The sequence below is a fragment of the Thunnus albacares genome, chromosome 18 (assembly GCF_914725855.1).
Source record: "Thunnus albacares chromosome 18, fThuAlb1.1, whole genome shotgun sequence".
NCBI lineage: Eukaryota > Metazoa > Chordata > Actinopteri > Scombriformes > Scombridae > Thunnus > Thunnus albacares.
The window spans coordinates 28,022,745-28,046,533 of NC_058123.1; the positions used below are offsets into that span (position 1 = coordinate 28,022,745).

The 23,789-nt window shown below is 39.2% G+C and overlaps 1 protein-coding gene across 5 annotated transcripts in view; it reads left to right on the plus strand.

The window, feature by feature from the left end:
• The first annotated feature begins 279 nt into the window (after positions 1-279).
• The window catches only part of LOC122967931 (endophilin-B2-like), a 33,391-nt gene continuing 9,881 nt past the window's right edge, over positions 280-23,789 (plus strand). The window contains exons 1-10 of one of the 5 annotated variants that reach the window (XM_044332736.1): positions 284-548; positions 3,935-4,076; positions 4,882-4,893; positions 5,878-6,006; positions 6,914-7,047; positions 7,202-7,294; positions 12,137-12,199; positions 17,669-17,692; positions 17,823-17,912; positions 20,642-20,742. In XM_044332736.1, coding sequence (XP_044188671.1) covers positions 465-548; positions 3,935-4,076; positions 4,882-4,893; positions 5,878-6,006; positions 6,914-7,047; positions 7,202-7,294; positions 12,137-12,199; positions 17,669-17,692; positions 17,823-17,912; positions 20,642-20,742 — 872 coding nt within the window. In that variant the 5' untranslated portion in view covers positions 284-464. Of the gene's footprint in view, positions 549-3,934; positions 4,077-4,881; positions 4,894-5,877; positions 6,007-6,913; positions 7,048-7,201; positions 7,295-12,136; positions 12,200-17,668; positions 17,693-17,822; positions 17,913-20,641; positions 20,743-23,789 lie in introns of all 5 variants that reach the window. The other 4 variants (XM_044332739.1, XM_044332738.1, XM_044332737.1 and 1 more) reach the window with 4 other exon arrangements.

The window sequence follows — 23,789 nt, forward strand, 5'->3', positions numbered from 1 at the left end:
CCCCCAAACAAAACATATTTTCCATGAATGTGTCAATGGAACAAAAACATTTTCTCACCTCCCTCTACTGTAGATAATTTGAGTTTTATTTGTTCATCACATTTAAAAATCACAGTTATAGTGATCCAGAACTGAATACTGTTACTCTGAATGATCAACAGACCTCACTGACAACAGTTTTCATTAGAATTCATTCACACACTCTCCATGAAAACAGTCAACATCATATTCTATATGTCTGGATGTGGGCATATCCAGAGCTCATCCTGCAGCTACAGTACATGCAGCAGGGTGTCAGCAGGGAGCCTGCAGCCCGCTGCTCTGGTCTCTTTAACGGCAGGGCGGAGGGCAGATTTCCGATCGTCCATGAAGCGGATTACGGCTTCAGTCCTGCGTCTGCTGCTACATCATCTCAGCTGATCCGGAGGATTCCCTCTGCAGGGAAACAAACAAGTCGTGCCTGTATGTTCAGCACAGAGCCCGCCATGGACTTCAACGTGAAAAAACTGGCTTCTGATGCGGGGCTGTTCTTCACCCGGGCAGTGCAGGTAAAACACACATTTATTTATTTCTTTTTTTTCTTTTTTGCACGCGTCCCTGCAGCAGGTCGAGAAGCCTCCACTAATATCCTGATCGATTAGCCGTCATAGTGTAAACGCATCCTGCATGGATGAAACATGTCTGCGGGCCATGGTGCTCGGTTTATACAACACATACCAAGCAGACTGTGTTGTTTGAAGTTATTTCTGTGAATAAAAAGCAGATATATTTTTCCATGTATTTTGAGGACCGCGGTGAGCGCTGTAAGCCGATAAAGGTTTGTCGAGCCTCGATCCATTATTGATGGCTGTGATAGAGTGTATCAGCCGTGTGCCAGCAGCAGACTCCCCGCTCCCTCCAAGTCACCAACATAGAGGCCTTCTTTACAGAACAGACAGCTGGATGTTCATTTTATAATATAACCTCTTTTATTCATGCCTCAATATTACCTCCAGCCCTGATAGCTGCCGACTTGGCACCAAACTCCTTTCAGAAAACTGTCAATTGAATGAATCCTTGCGTAATACCAACTGCGGATAACTAGTAGGACAAGACTTGTTTCCAGTCATCAATCAGCGGGATCAAGTAAAAAATTCGGCGTACCTGTAATACACTAAGAAGTATTAATTTCAATGAAATAGTGAATTTAAAAAAATATATATTAGTACAATCGGTACTTTTGTAGATATACATGAACGCCTTGAAGTAGCAGATTTTACAAGGGGGATTCTGTTCTGCAGTAGTCAGGTGTATGTGACAATACTGAATATTGAATAAATATGGTACTATTTATCAGCTTTAGTCAGAGCTGAAATAGTACTGTACAGTGATGAGAATAAATGAAACTACTAATGACAGTTATGTAAGAGAGGTGTGCTTAATGGGAATATGTTTGAACTCAAATGAACCTCTGGGGAGCTAGACCAGTGCTGCTCTTGTTGATGCAGATTGTTGATTTGACTGCAGTGCAATCATAAGATACGCTAAGTTTCGGTGCTGTGATCACACACATGCCCTAATGTTCACAAACAAGTGTTTAAGCTACTTCAGCTACTTCACATGAATGCAACAAGTTCAGTTCAGATTTTTTGGAGGTTGTCTAAAGGCATTGTGGGAAACACAGGAAACTACTGACTGCAGAGGAAGCAGGCTGAACGCTGCACAAAATAACTTCTGGAATGAACCTTGACATTTTAGGCTACAAATTATATTTGCCATATTTTTTACCACTTCCATACATCTGTAGAATGACCCAGGGCAGGATAAACCTGCTTAGGGGACCAAAGTGGAGCTGTGGGCCTCTATTGACCCCCTAGTTCCTCCCATTCCCTTTGCATAGTTTAATATCCTGTTGCCTTTAAAGAGCAACTTCATCAAATCTTGTTTTCGCTGACCTTCCGTGATTTCATTCTCACATTACTGCAGTGATGTAGAAGTGTACTTCAGGATGTGTGAGTGGACTGGGACATCATTGGTGTGTGGTAACAGATGGAACTGAACACACTTCTGACCACACCCATTAGTAGCAGTGCTGTGTGTAGATTTTACACAAAGCTCTTCTACAATGCACAATGTACCTCAAAGCCCTTATTTCAATTAATATTATGTTTAAGTGGTGCATATTACCAAAGTCATTTAATTCTACAGTATTGTATTGATTGATTAGACCCCGTGATGAATTTGGACATAAAGTTTTTAAGGATTTATTACGTTGTTGGACTGCCTGACTGCTTTGTAGGTGGCGAGACACCATATTTTAGTTTTCAGGTGTGTACTCTGTCAGCCATTGTACCTGGATAATGCTTATGAAAGGTATTCTTTTTGAAAATGACCACAATAACGGAAAAGACCAGGGTCTATTATATTCCATGTTCATATTCCTATAACTTTTCAGAGCACCGGCAGTCTGTGAAAGTGTACATAGTGCTAGCATCCCATGGGCAGAACAGTGGCGATAAAAGGTTAATCTAATTACCACAAACTAATTACTACAGAGTGAATCATGAGCCTATGGGGCCCCTGAGGGACTGGGCTAGGGCCTGGTAATCCAGCCTTGGATTGACAGTATCTTTATCCTATAGTCCCTTCTGAATATTTTTTTAAGAACTGAGAAGATGTGACATGTCATTCAATCTCACCCACATAGCTGGGTTTATGCCTGCTATTATATGACAGAAACGATGAATTGCTCAGTCATCTTTCCATCTCTAAAGTCCAGCTGGCTGCTGCCTGGTGTCAGACCTGGCAACCACTGAAGAAAATGGAATCAGATCTCAGACAGCTCAGCCTAATACCACAGATGGTGTTTTTTTTGGCCTCAGTTATCAAACGCAAAGTTTGCTGTCAGTGGGTGTTCCCATAAGTTATTGCACACTTCATATTTTGAGAGAGTGAAAAGTTATTTATCAGTCAGTGCTTTAGTTAATTGCTACTGGCATAAAGAAGTAGATGTTAGATATTAAATGGACTGTGGTATGTTGGCATGGGTATATGAGGATTAAACTGAGGAGGCTGATATTTGGGTGGTGCATTTAGCAATCACTTATGCTTAACTATTGCCTAACATTTTTCTGCATTTATTTTTCCCATGAATATATTTACAGGATATGAATCATGTAAACATATTCAAGCACGTAGAAATGCACCAACTGGAATCTATGAATATCAACACATCCACAAATATTCATAAATATTTTTTTTGCATGCACAACTTACACACACATGCATACACACTGGTTGCATAAAACTGTAGTATATGTACTAGAGCTCAGTATATAAATCAGCCTGGTTGATATATTGGCTGATATCGGCTTATTGCTAATATATTGGTATTGGTGCATGTGTTGGCTAATAATTAACAGGATGTGACATGACAGAAATGCCCAAAAATATGTTTACAGTAGTTTAGAAATAGTGATGCCATAGTTTGTCCACTAGAGAGCACTGACAGGTTTATTCTTGTATGAATTGTCCTGCTCAGTACACATGCTAGCTGCTACGTGAGCTAAATGCTAACATCATCATGCTAACAAGCTCATAATGACAATGCTAACATGCTGATGTTTCATAGGTATAATGTCTGCCATGTTATCTATGTTAGTTTAGTGTGTTAGCATGCTAACATTTGCTAATTAGCATGAAATGCACAAGTACAGCGGTATGGCTGATGGGAAACATTTGGTCATAAAGTAGCCTATAGTATTACACAGAATAGTATTCATAGAATAGCAAAGTATTCATTCATCCTCAGGGGAACATGAATGTTTGTACCAAATTCAAATGTATTCACTTATTTAAACAATACACTGTATGTACTGTACACTGACATCTCGTTTACTGTGATTGAAGTCATGTGACTGTGCTGCACACTCAGGATTTGGACTCTGTCTCCTAGTTCACAGAGGAGAAGCTGGGTCAGGCCGAGAAGACTGAGCTGGATTCTCACTTAGAGAACCTGATCGCCCGGGCTGACTGCACCAAGAACTGGACTGAAAAGATCTTAAGACAAACAGAGGTGCTCCTGCAGCCCAACCCGAGTAAGTCTATCTCAGTCTGTAGAGAAGAAAAGTGACCTCAAAACTAGATGTTACATCTCACAACTACAGTCATCACTCTAAATGAACTCCCAACAGAATAAATGACAGTATTGCTTTCTGATGAGTCAAAAGAATAATTGAAAGTAAGCAAAATAATTGAAAAAAAAAAAAACAACAAATGGTAAAAATAGTTCATTTAATTTAACGTGATTGTAAAAGAAATTTTTAAAAACCTTTTTGCTTGTTTTTTGTATGTCTTTGGGCTACTTTTGGGTTTGCGGTTAAAATTGATTTATTTTTTGTTTACATGACCTTCATTCATTTGATGCAATAAGTCTGACATAAATTTACATTCAAATCACGCTCCGTTTCACACATGTATCACATTTTACATTTAGCCTAAACCACTTTCAGTTTTCTTTGGGGATAACTTGATGATTTGTTTCAAACATGCAGGAGGCAAAAACTGCCATTTGGAAACCAGTCAAGCAAATATCTGTATAACTTGTCTTAAAAGCAGCCTCTTTTGTTGTAGACATTTAAATTAATTTGTGAGGTTTGGAACATAATTTACATATTCAGCATTTTTCATTTTGTCAACTATCTGTAGATTTAAAAAAATTAAAAACATTTAAAAGACTATGACAAACCGGATTTTGTGATTTTTAGCTCAGAGACATGATTTTGTTACCAAGCAGCTTTTAGAATGCAGAGATTCTCATACTTCTACATGAATTTAAAAAAACACTTCTGCTAGGGATGTCTAACCGTTAATCTGTGTATTTTTAAACCCTACATGCTCCAGTTGACCACACTGGTAAGTCTTTGCCTCATTTCCCACAGTGCTGTGTACTTGACTCAACATTAATGAGTACAGATGACATATAGGGTGGCACATACAGACCTACAGCAGTATTTAGAGTTTCAACCAGATTGATGATGATTGTTTTCTATCTCATGTTGAAACTGAAACATAAATGATTACATACTGAGAGGAGGGACAGTCTGAGATGGTGTATGGACTGACTTTGTGTAGATACAGACAGGTCTTGAATTACTGAAGAATGTCTGGGCAGGAAAAAACCTGCCAGTTCTTGTTTGATTGGATGGATTGGAAATTCTCAAATAAACACTAGTGTTCCAGTAATGGCAGAGCCACAGATAATCACTCGCAGCATGGACACTTATAAATTCAGAATACTGCCCAATTCCATCAGTACAGCAACAGAAGTTTCATTTTTCATTCTTAAGTTTGTGAGTAAATGTGATGGATTTTTACTCTTATCCTTCACTCCAAAGTCCAAAACATTACTTTTAGCATACTTTTAGCATTTTGATAAATATGGACCCTGGTCATCAATGTCTTAAAGCTCCATTAGAGCAAATGTGGTTGGTTGGTACAATAAAGAAAACTAGGGCCCAGAGCTCATTTTTGATGCTGCTAAATTTTATTATTATTATTTTATATTATTTTAAAGAAACATGACAGTGATTTGATTGACTCCACTTTCACATGCTATAGTGTTTTTTCTTTCTTTTAAATTTTGCCTGTGTACTGGTGATTATGTGGAAATATTTCTATATACAGTGCTTACTATAGTTTTAAAATCCTTATAATTATTGCACAATAAAATATTAACAGCTGGTCCCAAGTCCATGGACAAAATAAATTGTCAACAAAAGCTCACAACAGCTTTATTTAAAAAAAAAAAAAAAAGAAGTAATTATTAATTCAACCCGTCTGTTTCTTATTTGGTGAAAAACCCAGTTCACAATGGTCTCTTTATCACCGGTTATCCAGGCGCTCGAATAGAGGAGTTCATCTATGACAAGCTGGAGAAGAAGCTTCCATCCAAGACGACCAACGCAGAGCTGCTGGGCCAGTACATGCTGGAAGCTGCAAGTGAATTTGGTCCAGGGACGCCATACGGTCAGTGGAGCTGCTACTGAAACTGATATTGTTGCAGTTGATGAGACTTTGGGCATGTTGTCTGCAGGCACCCTGTTATATACTCATCAAGTACTACAGTATAGGGCTCGGGATGTGATTCTGAACTGCTCTCTAACTGCTATCAATAGTAGTTAAATAGTTAAACAACTGACCTTTAAGGATTATAACTTTAAGAGCTGTCACATAGAGAAAATCTGAGGTTATAAAATTTGAATTTATTTGTCCAGATCTGTCAATTCTCAGTCATTTCTTCTCCAACAGTGCAAATTTTTTCCTCAATATGTAACCCAGTTTATTAGAGCAAACTGAAGACTCTACCTTTTCTCTGACTGTGACCATCTGATCATTCATCACTTGCATTCAGAGAACCTTGGCTGATAAATACAGCTGTCAGTTGGTCCTTCGATGTAATTGTAACCACCGAGCCCAGAGCACATTAACAAAATATCTGCTGCTCTGACCTGCCGTTCCAGGCTTTAGCAATGACAAAATAATTCCACTAGTTTATGACCGGCTAGCAATAAACGTTCTCTGGAAGATCCTCCGGGGATCTTTATACCTGTGTGGGGGGTTGAATATCAGGAATTAAAATCTCAGTATTTTCTCACCATAATTTTCTCCTGTTTATTGGTAAATAAAAATTGCTGCATGAGCTCAGGGTTGTTGGCATGTGTCTGCTTGCGTGACTTTGTTTCAGTACATCCAGCATTCCTCAGTACATGAACACAGACATCCTCTCCAAACATCATTAGCTACCATGCAATTGTCATACTGTTGGGGAAACATCACCTTTAATCTTGTTTCTGTTCATGTGTTCTTAAATGTCTATCATATTGTGTGTAATACCATTACGTATGTGTGTGTTTGTGTATTGTGCCAATTCCAGGCAGTACCCTGATCACAGTGGGAGAATACCAGAAGAGACTTGGAGGAGCTGAGCGTGAGTTTCTCCAAACCTCGGCTGCCACTTTCCTCACTCCTCTACGCAACTTCCTGGAGGGAGACTGGAGGACTATATCTGTAAGTCTGACTTACTCACTACTGCAAGTTTTTGGTGCTTTAAGATATTAACACCAGGTGCTGGTTGCACAGTGTGTCATTGTGCTGCAAGTTGGATAAAACCAAGTGTTGGAGGGTTTGTTTCCTGCAGTAGTTTCCTTCTTGTCCTATGCAGAAAGAGAGGCGACTTCTGGAGAATCGACGGCTGGATCTTGACATCTGCAAAGCACGTGTGAAAAAAGCCAAGCAGGCAGAAGCCAAAGCAGCGGTGAGTTGTCTGTTTTTACTGTTGGTTCTCGTCCTGTCCTCTATACAAGTATTTGAATCACAGTAACCACAAGACTCACAAAAGCCAGGCAACAACACTTATACTGATTAGCCAGGTGGTGGCACTATAACATTCACAGCTACTGTCACACCCTATACAGCTAAATGGTGAACTTGTTAATAAACAGTTTCCTGTTTACACATCCATCAGACACAGAGCAACATTAGCATTCATTTGGAGTCATGTTTCTGGCCACCTGACAAATGTAAATCCAGTATTTACTCTCTTTTAGCTCTGTTTTGGTCTCCACCATTTCCTGGGGGAAATATCTGGCTCTTTAGTTGCTAAATCCTCCATTATGTTCAAAAGCTAGTCTCTAACATCCACTGTCTGCTGTTTGGTGCTGAACAGGTAGTGTACAATGTTTTTTCCTGAAAACAACTGCCAGATGAGAACATTGAGAGTGAACCGAAATGAAATGAAAATAAAATGAAGACAAACAGAAAGTTGCTTAAAAAGCTCAGTAGAGTTGAGGATAACTAAGATAAATGGTAATTCTCTTCCATTTAGTGGCAGTTGAATCCATTCTTAACATTAAAACATTGGTTACTTCAGCTTTAACAACTTAAACAAAATTCACTTTTCCCATGATTTACTGGAATGAGGTGAATTAGTTGCTGGGGCTAATGCAAATTTCAGACCTGAGGCCATGTTGATTTTCTAAAACCCAGGGGCCTGTGTCAAAAAATACAATTTCTTTTAGCACTGATACAGTTTACCTAGGCCTGCACTTCATCCTCCAGCATGTGGACAGCCGGGGATCCTACACCAGGATCCTGTTCACTGACTTCAATTCAGCATTTAACACTATTATGCCAGAGCTCCTCCACACCAAGCTCTCCCAGCTGACTGTGCCTGAGCCTCTTTGTCTGTGGATCACTAACTTCCTGACAAACAGGAAGCAGCGTGTGAAGCTGGGTAAGCACACCTCCACCCCTTTGACCAGCAGCACCAGAGCACCACAGGACTGTGTCTCCTCTACTGTCTGTATATGAATGACTGCACCTCCACAAGCTCCTCCATGAAGCTCCTCAAGTTCAGATGACACAACCATCATTGGTCTGATCCAGGACGGGGACGAGTCTGTGTACAAACAGGAAGCGGTGCAGCTAACATCCTGGTGCAGCCATAACAGCCTGGAGATAAACACCCTCCCTATAGTAGAGTTGACAATAGACTTCAGGTGAGCCCCTCCACCACCATCAACAGCACCACAGTCACTGCTGTAGAGTTTAAGTTCCACCATCTCTAAGGATCTTAAACAGGACATCAACATAAGCTGCATAACCAAGAAGGTCTAACAGAGGATGTTCTTCCTGAAGCAGCTGAAGAAGCTCAACCTGCCACAGGCAGAGTTAATCCTGGTCTGCACTGCCATGGTCCAGTCCATCCTCACATCATCCATCGCTGTTTGGTAAAGTGCAGCAACCAAACTGGACAATCAGAGGCTGCAGTGCATCATTCACTCGACTGAGAAGATCATCATCTTGTCACCTTTATATATTTTATACACTTAATTTCTTTGTCCACAGCACAGGCCATATTTCCTGTGCACAATCAATATTTCATTTCAAGTTTTATATCCCATTTCAAAACTATTACTTTTCTATTCTGTAAAAAGATTTTACATTTTTCGTTTAATTTTAATATCACTTCATTTCATTTTTATTATTACCTTACTTTTGTTCTGTTTTTATTCTTCTATGTCGTGTTTGTGGGAACAAACACCAAGACACGTTCTTTGAATTCTGCATACTTAGCTAATAAATAGATTCTGATTCAGTTAGTGTCTAGCTGGTGAACATGCAGTAGTAGAACATTTAGCAGCGAAAGAGCCAGATATTTCTCTCAGTAGTTGATGGAGACCAAACCACAGCTAAAAGGAGAGTGAATATTGGACGTACATTAATGGTCAGAAACAATTATTCAGGTGTTTAGAGACAAAACTCTAATGGGATGATAATGTTGCTCTGTGTCTACTGTATGTGGACGTACTGAAGTGAATTGTTTGCTAACAGGTTAGCCATTCCAATTTCATAATCCAGGTATGGTAGTGGTGGTAACTCTGTCAATGTAATTGATGTTTTTCTGCCCCCTAGTGGCCAACATTTGACTAATACAGCAAAGCAAATAATATCACTTGTGTTTAGGTGGATTAGCAAGAACCATACAGCTTAGATTTAGCAGTTAGCATATAGTATACATTTTCATGTCAGTTTTTGCTTTCTTTAGAATAACTTGTCCAGTCATTTTGTTCTTCTTGTATTGCACTAAGTGGGTTGTTTCTTCAGATAGCATGGCTGCACTGACTCAATTAACTCTTTCAAAGCTTTTCAGATGCCCTGCTGGCTGCTATAATATTACTGACTGTGCCTGCAGTGCCTGTTGCATGTATCTCAAACTCAACCAAGAAAAACTTTGTAAATGCTTGTGCTGACTATGAGACACTTTGTTGGAAGCCATCACACCTTGACACCAGGGCAGTTGGCACACAGGAACATGATAGAGTAGCACATTACAAGAGGCAGTGTTTCACTGGTGTACATGCTTTCTAGGAGACATGCGTGCAGATAGAGAATTGGCAAGCCAGAGAGTAAATGTAAAACTTTTGTCCTTTTTTCATTGTGGTTACTTTCTACATTAAAGGGGACATATTGTGCTTTTCCTGGTTTTATGTTATTTCTACACTGTTATGCTGTCAGATGTTAAACATGGTCAAAGTTCTAAAACTTGGGGTTAAGTATTTAGAAATGCTCCCTGCAAGTCAAAAGCCAGGGCTCCAACCTACCTGAATGCTTCATTTGTGATGTTTCTTTCTACCTTACCGATGAGCTGACGTTAAATCATTGGGCATGCCCATTAATTCCCGTCTCTTCCATAGCCTTTGTTGCTGAGGGTGTTCAACAGGTTGTTCATGTTGTCCACTCTCATATTTTGGATTGAATACTGTACAGATGGAAAGACAGGTAACAAATTAAAGGAAAAACCAACATAAAGTGTCCTAGTACCCAAACCAACCCAAGAACCCTAGGACTCGAACCATGCCAGCACAATGCCCCCCACAGCATAACAGAGCCACCAGATCTCCTTACTGTAGGGGTCACGCATTCAGACCTCTATTGGTTTTTCCTTTAATCTGTCACCCGCTTGTCAGTCATGGCCTGTTTCAGACAGAGGCTGAACTAAGGGGCTGCATAAGGCCATGTTCAGACCAAATCAGGCGGTGCGGTGAAAACATCAGTCCTCCTATTTATTTGAATGGGGGTAGTGTGTTTAAGCTGCGTGGGTTTTGATTGCAGTGGTGCCGCAGCAGCCTGCGGCGAGGAAGTTGATCCAGAGTCAGCTTTTGGAGAAACGCAACCTGACGTCACACTGCAGTGGCCAATCATAGCCGGTGATGAGCCTGATCAGAGCTAGACCCTGCCATGAGGGAGTACAGAGACTAAGAGGAGGGGAGGACATTTCCCTTCATTTGATAACGTTGAAAGTAAAGTTAGACTTTGCTGTCGGCTTCCCGACTCATTTTAAAAAAGATGAGAGAAAAAGAGAGAGAGAGAGAGATGAGAGCACCAGCGAGCGGGAGGGAGCGCTGGTAGCAAGAAAGCCAGTGAATCAGATCAATAAAACGTTATTTTCTGATTGTTTCACAGCAGTTACGTTCTCGAGCACAAACATGCCCACACCCCCACACGCCTCCACTCGACACTGCGGTGCTGCACTGCAACATCTGATTTGATCTGAATATGGCCTAAAGGGCCAGTATAAGATAAATAAGGACTTTTTTGAACTGTAAGCCATCCAAAGATATTCCAGTAGAGCTCCAGAATATACATATAGACCTGGAAATGTGCATAATATGTCCTCTTTAAGAAATAACAGCTGTTAAAAGGTTTAGCATCACCTAGGTAGACGTACTCTGCTGAAATTTCATTGGTCAAGATGACCTAATCTGCAAGGCGCCACAAATATCAATCATATTTAATACAGATGAGACCTGCTGAAGACACAGTTGAGAAACAGCAGGGGGCGACCCTCTCACAACAAGTGACGACTGGACTTCGAGTACAGAGCCTGTTCTGCTTCAAAGTGAGAGCAGGGTGTTTGGGGAAAATATTCAAGAGATAGAAATCGAGGACACAGTTGACATCCTCTAGACGCCCTTCTTCACTAAACTTCTCTCAGTTTTCAAGGCTCATTCTGCATCAATTTATCATGTTTTTTTGTGGTTATTGTTAATGGCTGTACATGCATTTACAGTCAATAAGTAATCCTAAACTAAACCTGCACCATCCAGCAGATCTGAGCTGAGAAAATCATAAACAAGCTAACAAAAGCTTAATTTAATGATAGCGATAGCACAACAAAAGAGGGAGCAGATCCATCTACACAAGAAGGAAAGCTGACTCCACCTATTTATGGCGTTAAAAGCCATCAATAAATAATTCATAGTGACTGTGTACTGCCTGGACACCAGCTTGGCTCCTACAGAGTTAATACACCTCTGAGCTCTTTGTATCAGAGGTCAATAAGGGTCATAGTTCATCCTTAAATAGAATTATCCTTTGAATAGTTTCAACTAAATCATTTCAACCAATCTGACACCACACCACCGACATATATCTAGAGTATCTTGCCGATAAATGGTCTGCACACGTGTTGCTTCTGGTCTGTTTTCTTTATGCTGCTTTGCTTTTGGCTAACTTCTTTTGTTTTTCCTGCTCAATGATTGTAAATGCATGACTGTGCCAATGTTTGTTCCCTCCTCCCTGCTCTTGTTTGTAGGCTGCACCTGATTTTCAGGAGACAAGGCCTCGAAATTATGTTCTTTCTGCCAGTGCATCAGCGGTAAGAGTCCCAAGCAAAACAAACGGCACACTTGCAGGGCACACACAGGGTCTTTGTCACTGAGCAGTGGCTAAGCTAACATGCTAATAGGCATACAGCTCTAGTACACTGAGCTCTAGTAGTGGACTCGCCTTTATCTGCCAACCAGCCTTAGCATTTACACCAATTACCGACTGAATGTTAAAGTATAAGTCAGAAAAATGTAATGAAAAGACCAAAACCAACAATGAATTAATTCTGTGCTGTGATATATCTTATTCTTCTGAGCTCCTTTGCTATCTGAAAACTATTAAAAACACACCAATGAACAACCATGAACATGCACACGTAAGACTTATCAGACCATCAAATGTGTGTTAAATTAGTAGCTTAAAATATTTCCCAACAAATGCACTATTTCCTCTTGTGTAAGTAATGTTTGTTAAAAACTGTAGGGACCAGATGTTTTAGGGCATGACTGAGCCTTTTTATAAAAGAAAGTAAAACGTATTTGTGAGCTTTTTGTGGAACCAACAGGCTTTGTGCTGAGAACCACAGACAGGGTAGGCCAGTTAAAAAGTAATAAGAGATGGATAACAACATTCTTGGTTTTGGTCTACAGAATAATGTCGTGCATATCCTTTAAATCAGCCATAACATAAGTTGACTTCCAAAGGTGTATTAGACACTTCCACAATTTCCTCCCTCACATTTTTCAGTGTAGTGTTCCAATTTCAATAAGCTCTCACACTCAAAGCATAAAAAGTCTATGAACTACTATATGCCAGAGTCAAATTCATATGAAAACATGTGGAGGATGCACCTGGAATCCATTTGCAAGAACAGATCAAACTATACTGGGCTGTATATCAAATACTGTGGCGGCTCAGTCACTAGTATGGATACTGAGACCTCCAGTGATTCCATATGTAAAATGGTGTCTTTATATTTAAGCAGCATCAAATGACAGCTCATAAATAAGACTGTAAGACTTACATCTTTTATAGTTTGATAGTAAAGGATGTGAATGTGCTGTATTTGTAAAACTTGAACAAGCTAGGCTTGTCAGACTGATAGCAGCACTGTTGCATGCAATGTGCAACATAAGCATGATTCAGCATGTTTAATTTTTGTTATTGCTGTTTGAACCCCCTGAGTGTTTTAGGTAATGTCATTAAAAATACTGAAGAATTTTGAGTTAACAGTTAAAGTCACGCAGCTCCAATAATGTGCTTCTGAAATTTTTTTTTGTTACAAAGCATCAACAGAGCTGTTGCTGATTAATTTACAATAGCATCTGACCAACAGGGCTTAGAGTGGGTGTAGCTGAACAGAAACGGATATTGCTACATAAGTTCATACACGTTGCTGTGACTAACTTCTTTAGTTCAGATCATTAGTAATCCTCTTAATATTTGTCACCTTCTATAGTGAAAACTTTGACATTTTTGTTTATTAAAATGCGTTGAGCTGTAGAAATCTCCCCTTATACTAAACTGTACATACTTAAACTTCCGATGCAGTGAGCTGTAGTTGCATTTAGGTGATCTTTACAGGACACAGTATGTGAGTTTTGAGTAAACCACAGGCGCAGTTTAAACTGCAGCCTCTGAGGACACAGTTTAGGGGTTTCAGAGACCACGAGGCAAGATTTAAACTAGTCTTAAACCACAAGCTAAACTAATGACCCCAACAGATTCAAAACCTCTATCAGAGAGTGAAATTGTAGACATCAAATCAGTGTTTTCTCTGTTGCTGTTATGTTATTATCACAGTCAGGCTGATTTTTGAAAAGGTCACATCAGCCCTTCTGTATGTCAAACAGAGCTTTGTAAAGATTAAGGCTTGTTTTCTTGTGATTTCTGTTGATGTTTATTTGTGTTGGCTGTGTGACTAAACCAGCTGCAGAGTGGCTGGGACAGCTGGGATGTGGAGACCGAGCCCAATGTGTCAGAGCAGAGGAAGGTTGTAAACATGAACATTCATCAGCAACAGCCAAATAGGATCAGAACTTGTCATTTTGTGCTGTTTAGAGTAGTGGATGACATGGTGGTAGAAATTTAAGAGGTGTTTTAATCAGTGTGTGTTTTAGTGTGTGTGTGTTTTCTTTTTTTCACACTCTTGTCCTACCTGATAAAACCTCATAGTCACTGTCGCTTTTAGCTGTTTATCACACTGTAGGTTGGAAACAAATATGGATGCACTTGAGGGACAAATTCAATTTTGACATGGCAAAAAAATGCCAAGTTCACTATAAAAGGAAACAAGTGATGAGGCCAAACAAAAGTTACACTAAAATGCTCTGTTCACATAAAGTTTATTGCTGACATACACAGCAGTATTAAAAGCTGTTTAGTCTGTTTCCAACCTCTTATCATGTTGTCTTTTCTTGTAAATTGTATATTTGAGCACGTAACTCATCCCAACTTACCCACTTAAATTTCTATGAGACCTTTATATAACCCATACTGTTTCTTGAGAAATTACACAAACCAAAATATAGTGAAAGGACAAGATAAATGGGAAAAAGCATAAAAGGAAAAAAACTACAATATTAGGATGAAGCTTATTTTATTTAGAAAAAGCCTTGGCTAATATTCAGTATGTCAAGTCTGTTCAGTGGGAAAGGTGCTCTCTCAAAATAACACATTTAACACTGAGGGGCGCCATACAACCGAAGTTCAGCAGTCTTCAACGTCTGCAGAATATAGTGTAAAGGTGAAGTGCAGTTCAGGGTGGTGGCCAACAGCAGCTGTCAAACACGAACACGTCACTGAACTATTTAAAGTTCACCCTGGATTACACCCTATGTGTTCATCAGGCATTTCTAATCACACACAATGAGTAAAATGGTGATTGTAAAAGTCACAGTAATAATATTTAAACTAATAATGATAATAATTAGAAAATGACAATCCGTCACATGTACCATTATTAGCTAAAATCACTGTGGGGCCTGGCCGAAGCCTGCTGCAAACAGTCAAGATAGGTACACGTGCACAGATCACATCAATTCAAACTGAACAAGACAGAGAGAGTTACAGTTGTAGCATACATACAGTATATATACAGATGGGTGACAGATTAAATGCAAAACCAATATAAAGTGTCTTAGTAAGGTGTTGGGTCACCACGTGCTGCCAGAACAGCTTCATTGTGACTTGGCATTGATTCTGCACTGAACTCTGAACTCTACTGGAGGGATGAACACCATTCTTCCAAAACATATTCCCTCATCTGGTGCTTTGATGATGGTGGTGGAGAGTGCTATCTAACAAGTCCAGTTCAAAATCTCCCTGAGGTGAGAGACTGTGAACGTCATAGCATATGATTCATATAATTCAATACTCATCAAACGATTCAGTGACCCTTCGTGTCCTGTTAATTGGGGCATTGTCATCCTGGAAGAGACCACTCCTATCAGGATAGAAATGATTCATCACAGGGTAAAGGTGATGACTCAGAACAACTTTGTATTAATTTGCAGTGATCCTTCCCTCTAAGGGGACAAGTGGACCCAAACCATGCCAGCAAAATGCCCCCCACAGCATAACAGAGCCACCAGATCCCCTCACTGTAGGGGTCAGCCAAACTGTACCAGTTTTTCCTTTAATTTGTCACCTGTCTATATATATATATATATATATATATATATATATATATATATATATATATATATATATATATATATATATATATATATATACTGTATACTGTATACAGTATGAAGAATACAAGTGCAATAACCACAACCATAAACAAACCAAAGTGTATATTAGGATGTGTCTTGTGGGAATAACAGTTGACTTGAAGTACTTGAGCAACTCACTTGGTTTTGTTTATTACATTTTCCATTATTGGTTTGAGATAAGTGCAATTTTTTTAAATTCTTCACCAAAAGAGCATCGAAGGACAGGTTCGTAGTTTGTTTTAAGTCTGTCTTAACACAACAGTCAGTAGCCCAAATGAACATTAAAACATGTTTTTCTTGCTGTAATCATTCCTCCTGTTCATACCGACCATTAGAAGATCCCTTCATAATGCACTTACAATGTGATGGAGGACAAAATCCACAGTCCTCCTTCTGTGCAAAAAGGTATTAAGGGTTTATCTGAAGCGAATATGACACTAAAGAGCTGTGTTGTGTGTATTAACAGGGCCGCTTTTAGGTAAGAGGGCAAAGAAAATGAATGACGTTTTTGTCATTAGTTTTAGTGTCAAGATTTAAAAGTCTGTCCCACTGACATCCTGTGCTACATTTCATTGTTAAATAAAACCCCTGCTCAAGCTGCACATGAATAACAAGGTGGTGTAATACTTATGTTCCATTTAAACATCATATGCTGACTATCATCAAAAGCAGAATTTCAGACTCCTTACTGGGATACTGTGCATGTGTGGGATGGGATGTCCCGAGCCGGTCTGCAGGCTCCAGATCTGGCCAATACAATCATTTTTGATTAATATAGGGCAAGTCTTAGTTTTTAAGTGTTTGCTTCTGTAAGGATAGCCGTCAAACTTTATAACACTTATACTTTGTTACGAAATAGTGAACTGCAGACCCACTAAATAAATAAGCAGATTCAGTTAATGATAGAACTGTATCAGAGTGAGTGATGCAGAGTTTCAAAGATTATTGTTTTACTGTATGTCTACTTGATTTCAGTCCATTTTGCAGATCAGTTACACCTCTACACTGCTGCTGTTGGTTGAAAACCTTAATTATTTATATGTCCTCTATGGATATTATACAAAATATTACAGGAGACCGTCAAAGGACAACTTTTATGCAGGTTATATTTTCTTAACGCAAAAAACACATTTTAATGCAGGCACATATAGTATTTTGTTATACAATGGGAATAACTAAAATAGATATGGATCATAGAACAAGGTGAGGACATCCAAATGAAAGACTGAGAATTCCTGCACCTCAGCAAAGAGATGAGATGTAGAGGAGTCACTGCACATATCAGCAGAAACCTGGATAATGTTAGAATCAAACATAGAAATATAATAACTAAATTATTTATCTATGAAGAAGAAGATCAATCCCCTCAGGGGTGACATTGAATGTCCCTGTATGTTAATCACCTTTTACAACCCTGACTTCTGTATATAAGCAAATGTTGTCAATCATAGACTATGTCAATTTAAATTATATTAATAAAATAGAATAAATTTGATTAAATAAAATCTGAACACTAACCTGCCATTAAGTCGGTTAGTTTCAGGGTAGAACTTGTCACAGTAACAGAAAGAGACTAAACTAAACCCAGTTTTTTTGGATATACAGAATATCCCTGAATGTAGATCCAACAGATCTGATTATCATGCTAGTCGTCCTTTCTTGACTTCGCCTCATAGTTTCACATTGGCTAACTTGAGGCCCAGATGTAGTTTATAGTTCTATTTGTAATGTGACCATAATTTGATATGTGAGAATGGTTCTTGACTGCTTTTTTTCTGTTCTCATGCTGCTTCTCTCAGCTGCTGAGTGAGGAGGTGGACAAAGTAAGTACCGTCAAGGCTGTCTAGTTTAGTTGTGTCTCACTGTTTCATGATAAGTATTACATAATCACACTGCTCTGTTAATACATCCTTCCTGTATTTGTTCTCTCTGCGTTGTCATTTCCACCCACAGGCAGAGCATGAACTTCGTGTCGCTCAGACAGAGTTTGACCGACAAGCTGAGGTCACCAGACTGCTGCTGGAGGGGATCAGCAGCACACATGTGAGTCTGTCAGTCATGCAGTATTACTCAACTGTTAGTCAGAGTCGCCAGACCACCCTGTCCAGTGTGGTAAAGCAGAGGAAATGGTAATCATGACACCTTTTTTGTGTTTGTGTGACAGAAAACAATAATGCTCACCAGAGGATGAACCCATAAGCCTTCCCCAAATTCAAACAAACTCAGTCAGAGACATTTACAGTGTATTGCAATAGGGCTTTTGCTTGGAAACTATTAAATTTAGGCAGTGGAAGGTAACCATGTACTTTTACTCAAGTACTGTACTTAAGTACAATTTTGAGGTACTTTACTTCCATTTGATGCTACTTTATACTTCAACTCCACTACATTTCAGAGGGAAATATTGTACTTTCTACTCCACTACATTCATTTGACAGCTTCAGTTACTTTTCAGATGAAGATTTGACACAATGGATAATATAACAAGCTTTTAAAATACAACACATTGTTAAAGATGAAACCAGTGGTTTCCAACCTTTTTGGCTTTTGATGTCTAACAAAAAAAAGTAGTGTGTAGTCAGGGTCACATTTCAGATGTCCAAATAGAACCAAAATGAACCAAATCGTTTTTTTCCCTCTAAACTTCTCACATGCTTTCATTTCAGTGAATGTTCAAATGATATATATATAAAAAGGGCATAATTATTCACATTTTTTGGTGAAGCCGTTTACATAAAAATGGTGGTCTTAAATGAGGAATGGCACTCTAAATAAGAATCGTTTGCACTCATTCAAATTGTACCAGTAGAATATTTTTCTGTACACTCAGCAAAGACTGTCACTGTGAGCACTAGAATTAGTTACAGAAGGTTATTCAGACTGCTGCTCAACACAGGTTATCTATAGGTGATTAAAAGAATAAATCACAAGCAAGAATAATATTACTGAATACACAACAGAACCAGCAGAGACTCCAGGATGTTACTGCTCACAGCAAAGAAATAGTCAACCTGATTGCCAGAATAAAACGTTGGCATTGTATGTTTCTGTAAACCACAGATATGTTGAATCTCTATGTTTCAGTCGCTTTTCGTGTGTCATATAAAATCGCATTAAATGGCTGTTTTCAATTGAGTAAGTATGTTTAATGTTGTGACAACGCTGTGGTTAGGTTTAGGCACAACTTTGTGCCATCTGTAGTTTGCAGAAACGTACAATGCCAACATTTTATTCTGGCGACTGGGCTGAAATAGTCCAGCACATAACCCTTGTAAAACAGTGAACTGCATTTTTTACACTTTGGTTTTTGTATGGATTAAACAAAAGAAATGTAACATGTTACTCAGCCAGCTTTAGAGGTGCTGGCTGACAGATTTTGTAAGATGGAGAACTGATAAACTGCCTCAACTGATGTCACTTGAAGCAGTGTTTTTTGGGACTGAAGACTACAAGTTTGAAAATGAAACAAATCTGGGGGTGTGAAGTCAGAAAGAAGTGAGGTTAGCAGACCTCTGTAGCCTGCTCCTCATCTCTGCTTGACACTAGCAGCTCCATGCTCTATTAGCTGCTACTATCATAACACACCCAAATGTGTGCAGTCGAGTTGCATTGTGGGTAATGTAGGTTTGACAAGGGAGAAGAACATGTAAGATAAAAAAAGATGATATCTCTGGTTCTGCTACATAGATCCTTTTGTTAAAGAACAGGTTCACATTTTTTCAAGTGGGTTTTAAAACAACAGTTAGTTGTCCATATGAACAGTGAAAGAGGTTTTCCTCACTGTAATCCTTCCTCCTGTTCATACTGACAATTAAAAAATCCACTTTAAATGTGCTTTCAATCTAACTGATGGAGGGCAAAATCCACAGTGTGTCCACACAGTCATTTTGTGCAAAAATGCATGTAAAAGTTGATGTGAAGTTTATATGAGGCTTCAGCAGTCCAAGTTAGTCATATCAAGTGGATATCTGACACATTTACTTTTTAGCATCAAATTCCCTCTTTATGTTTCCTTGGACAGAAGATGGTCTCCTACTCAGAGCTGGATCTGCTTCAGCTTTCTTTCCGTTAAAGGGGAGTTTTTCGTTACAGCTGTTGTCAAGTGGTTGCTAATGGGAGGAATTGTGAAAAGTGCCAAACATGTTTTAATGTTTATTCGGATTCCTGATTGTGTGACTGAATTGTGAACCTTTTTTTTTGTCCTTGTCTCTAATGAGTCATATTTGAACAACAATAACTAGGACATGCTTTATGCCAGAACTATGCAAATTACCACATACCTTCTACATCTCGTCAACCACACCCACATAAAATTCAAGACCTAAACCTTAGGGGAGCGAGTTTCTAGTTTGTGGTGTCTCTGGTGTCCCTGAACCTCTCCAAAACATCTCCAAGTGGCCAAATTGTACTAGTTGTTTTTACTCATTACCGTGGGATTCTAAGCTGCTCACAACTGGCTTAAGCGGACCCAGTGGATGTTAAGAGGTTAAGGAATATTGTCATTAGAATATGTTTAGCTTATTTATATAGGCATTTATATAATAATGAATGGCATAATTTCATTCGATGGTGTATCCAGCATACTATTACACAATTAAACACAAGATGAATTCTAGGAGGAGCAGTTTTAGCAGCAGACTAGGCTTTTGACTAAAAAGGTAAAATCAGTGTTCATTCATGATATTCAGCTGCTATTGTAAAGTATACACAGCTGTCATTGTGTATATTGCTGCTTCTCTTCACTGAGTTAATCTTTTCTTTTCTCTCCTCAGCTGAACCACCTGCGTTGTTTGCAGGATTTTGCAGAGGCTCAGGCCACTTACTACGCCCAGTGTCATCACTACATGCAGGACCTTCAAAGGGAGCTCAACAGGTGAGCATGTCCAGCTGTTGGTAGCTTCATCTGTAATGTTTGTTTGCTTGATGCAGATTACATTATGATAAATGACACTGGGCCTCATGCAAGAACATTTTCATATTTTGAGTGAGGTTTGCTCATACATGTGTTGGATCAACAAGCTCTCTTAACTACCTGAGCTTGTTGTAAATCGCTTGTTTCAACATGATGAATGCCACCTGTTCATGGGTAGGTGCACATTTGTGAGATGTGATCATTAGCTTAATTAACGCCCCTACGATTGCCATATAAGGCTTCATGTTCCACTGTGTTTGTGGGCGAGTTTCGTTCATAAAAAAGTTCCCAAAGAGTAAAAACACTACACAGCTTCAAGTCCTGCTCTCAGAAATCTGTAGACAAAAACATAACATCCAAAACAATTAGAAAATAGGAATCCAGCTGCCAACAACGTGTCATAAGAGCAGCACTGTACTGTGACAGAAATAAAGAGGGAATGCTTTGACATGAAGTTAGATGCTAAAAAAAATGCGTCTTTCTAAAGTAAAGTGGTGCGTGATGGGAGACGGTCAAGGGATGTGAAAGTCCCAGAGATGTTAGAGGAGGGGTTATTATTGTCTACAGGTGATGTTACACTGTCAACTGCAACAGAACATGATACTGGACAGAGACTTACAGAGACACAGAGGCAGCAGCTGTCGGAGTGAGAGAAGTTACCAACGACTACTGAAATGTAGAAGATGCTGTGCCAAAATATGGCAAAACAATCATAAAATCTAAAAAAAAAAAAAATCTAAATTGGTAGCCATGATGATAATATGGTAAACAGAAAATTAATTTGCATTAGGTTTTAGTTATATATTTAATTTTTGTTAATTTTGGGATCATATTTAAACTCCAAATTAATTCAGATTAGGAACACACAGAAGATTAAAATATGACATTGCTGATTCTCCCCTTCTGTATTCCCATAGAAACTATCTGCTAAATGTTTTCTTTGCACAATTCCTGTCCTATTCATGGAAGGACAGTTTTCCACCACATTCCCCCCTTTGTGACTTTACAGTCGCATCAAAATATTTTCTCTACCTGCAATGATGGAGCCAGTCATACTGTAGAGCAACAAGGCTCCTGTGCTGAGATGACCATAAATATGGCTATCATCCCGAGTGGGTCCAGTCATTGCAGTGCATGGCATGGAAAACCTCTCCTCCCTGTTTGGTGGGGAGCGAGTGAAAGCCGAACCTTGCCTACACCTCCCTGAACTGAGTTGTGAAAACAAACTTCTGTTAGCTGTATGAGGGAAATCTCACACAAGTCAGTGTTCAACTAATTCAGTGGTTTGACATATCCATATCTCAAATGATTCATAGTGTAAAACCATAACATAATATAATATCATAATAGAATAAACACATTGTTACCCTAAGCTGGTGATAGCTTATGATGTGAGGCTAACATTGATTCAAGTGAAAACATGTAACATTCTGTAACTTAAGGTTACTCAATATTGAAGAATATGCTGTTTTTCTGGTCTAAAGACCTAGTTGATAGCAAGCTTAATCACACTATCACACCTTAACAAATCAACACACATAATAATGAAAGAATCACATATAATCTAATGGGTCAGGCCTCGGTTCAATATAAATGTGACAATAAATGTATCAAAAAATCATAAAGAGCAGAGTGAATTGATTAGAAACATACATAATAAACATGAAAAAGTCTTTGGTATAAAAGTCCCTTCTTTTCTCCATTCTCCTGTGGTGTTCATCAAAACCCCCACATCACACACTGACTCTCAAAACACCAGGCAACTGCAGTGCCGAGTCAGGGTGATGAGTAATTGTAGTGGCACATCCTCTTCTGGTCCTGCCAACACAGGCGTTGCAAGGTGAATCATAGCAACACTCCCCAGCACAGGTGTCAGAAGATACTTCTTCAGGCCACCCCTATGCTCTCCATCAGTGTCGGGTGCTGGCTCCAGTCAGAACCATGGAGGGGCTTGAATGGTCCTTCATTCCTGGGCTAGACCCAGCGTTTTCTCTTGAAGACCCTGATGTACACGTAGTCACCAGGTTGTAACTCAGTTTGTGCCTCACAGTCATGGGGTGTGCCATCTGTGGGCCACACCATTCATGATACAGGATTTGTTTTGAGGTATCATTGAGCTTGGTGCTATAGTAGGCTAGTGGTTGTTTGCCAGTAGGCGTGTCTTGCATTAATACTGCATTTGCATATCCTGACCTTTCTGCCACATACAGGTGAGAAGGTTTACTGTAATTGGGGTGCCCAATGCCGGTACTAATTGTTGTTCCCCTTTAATGGCTTTAAATGCACCGTCTATCTCCTGCAACTGTACTTTAATCATTGCCCTGAGGAGTGCTGTTTTCAGTACATAGTCACAGATCTACTGTCTGCTATACCCTGCAATGCCCAAAAAGGAAAGCTTTTGGGTCACTGTTTGTGGTTTGGGTGCTTTAATTATTACTTCAATTTGTTAGGGAGCAATATATATATCTTCAATAATTAGTCTTCTGCCAAGATATTCTACATCTTGTCAACAAAAGCTATACTTTGTTGTTACTTACTTTGTGACCTCTTTCTGCTAATGCTTTTAGCACTGCTATTGAGTGTATTTCACACTGTTCTCTTGATGAGCTACAGATTAGCAAACACACATTGTATCAGTGTGCTTTCAATGATTAGGTGCTGCAAATCTTGGAGCAATTTCTGTTAAATATGGGAAATGAACTCTCACAACAACCCTGTGGCATCCTAGTGTAGGTATACTGCTCTCCTTGGTATGTGAATGCAAACAAGTATTGAAAATCTGGATGTAAAGGCACACTAAAAAAAATGCTGAACATAAATCAATCACACTGTACCATTTAGTGTCTGATGGGACGTTTGATAGCAGAGTATGTGGATCAGATATCACTGGGGTTTCTACATCTACCACTGCGTAGATCATGCACCAACCTGTGCACTCAATCATTTGAGTGGGGTTTCTTTATTGAAAAGATTGGAGAATTGCATAGGCTTTGGGTTTTTACCAACAC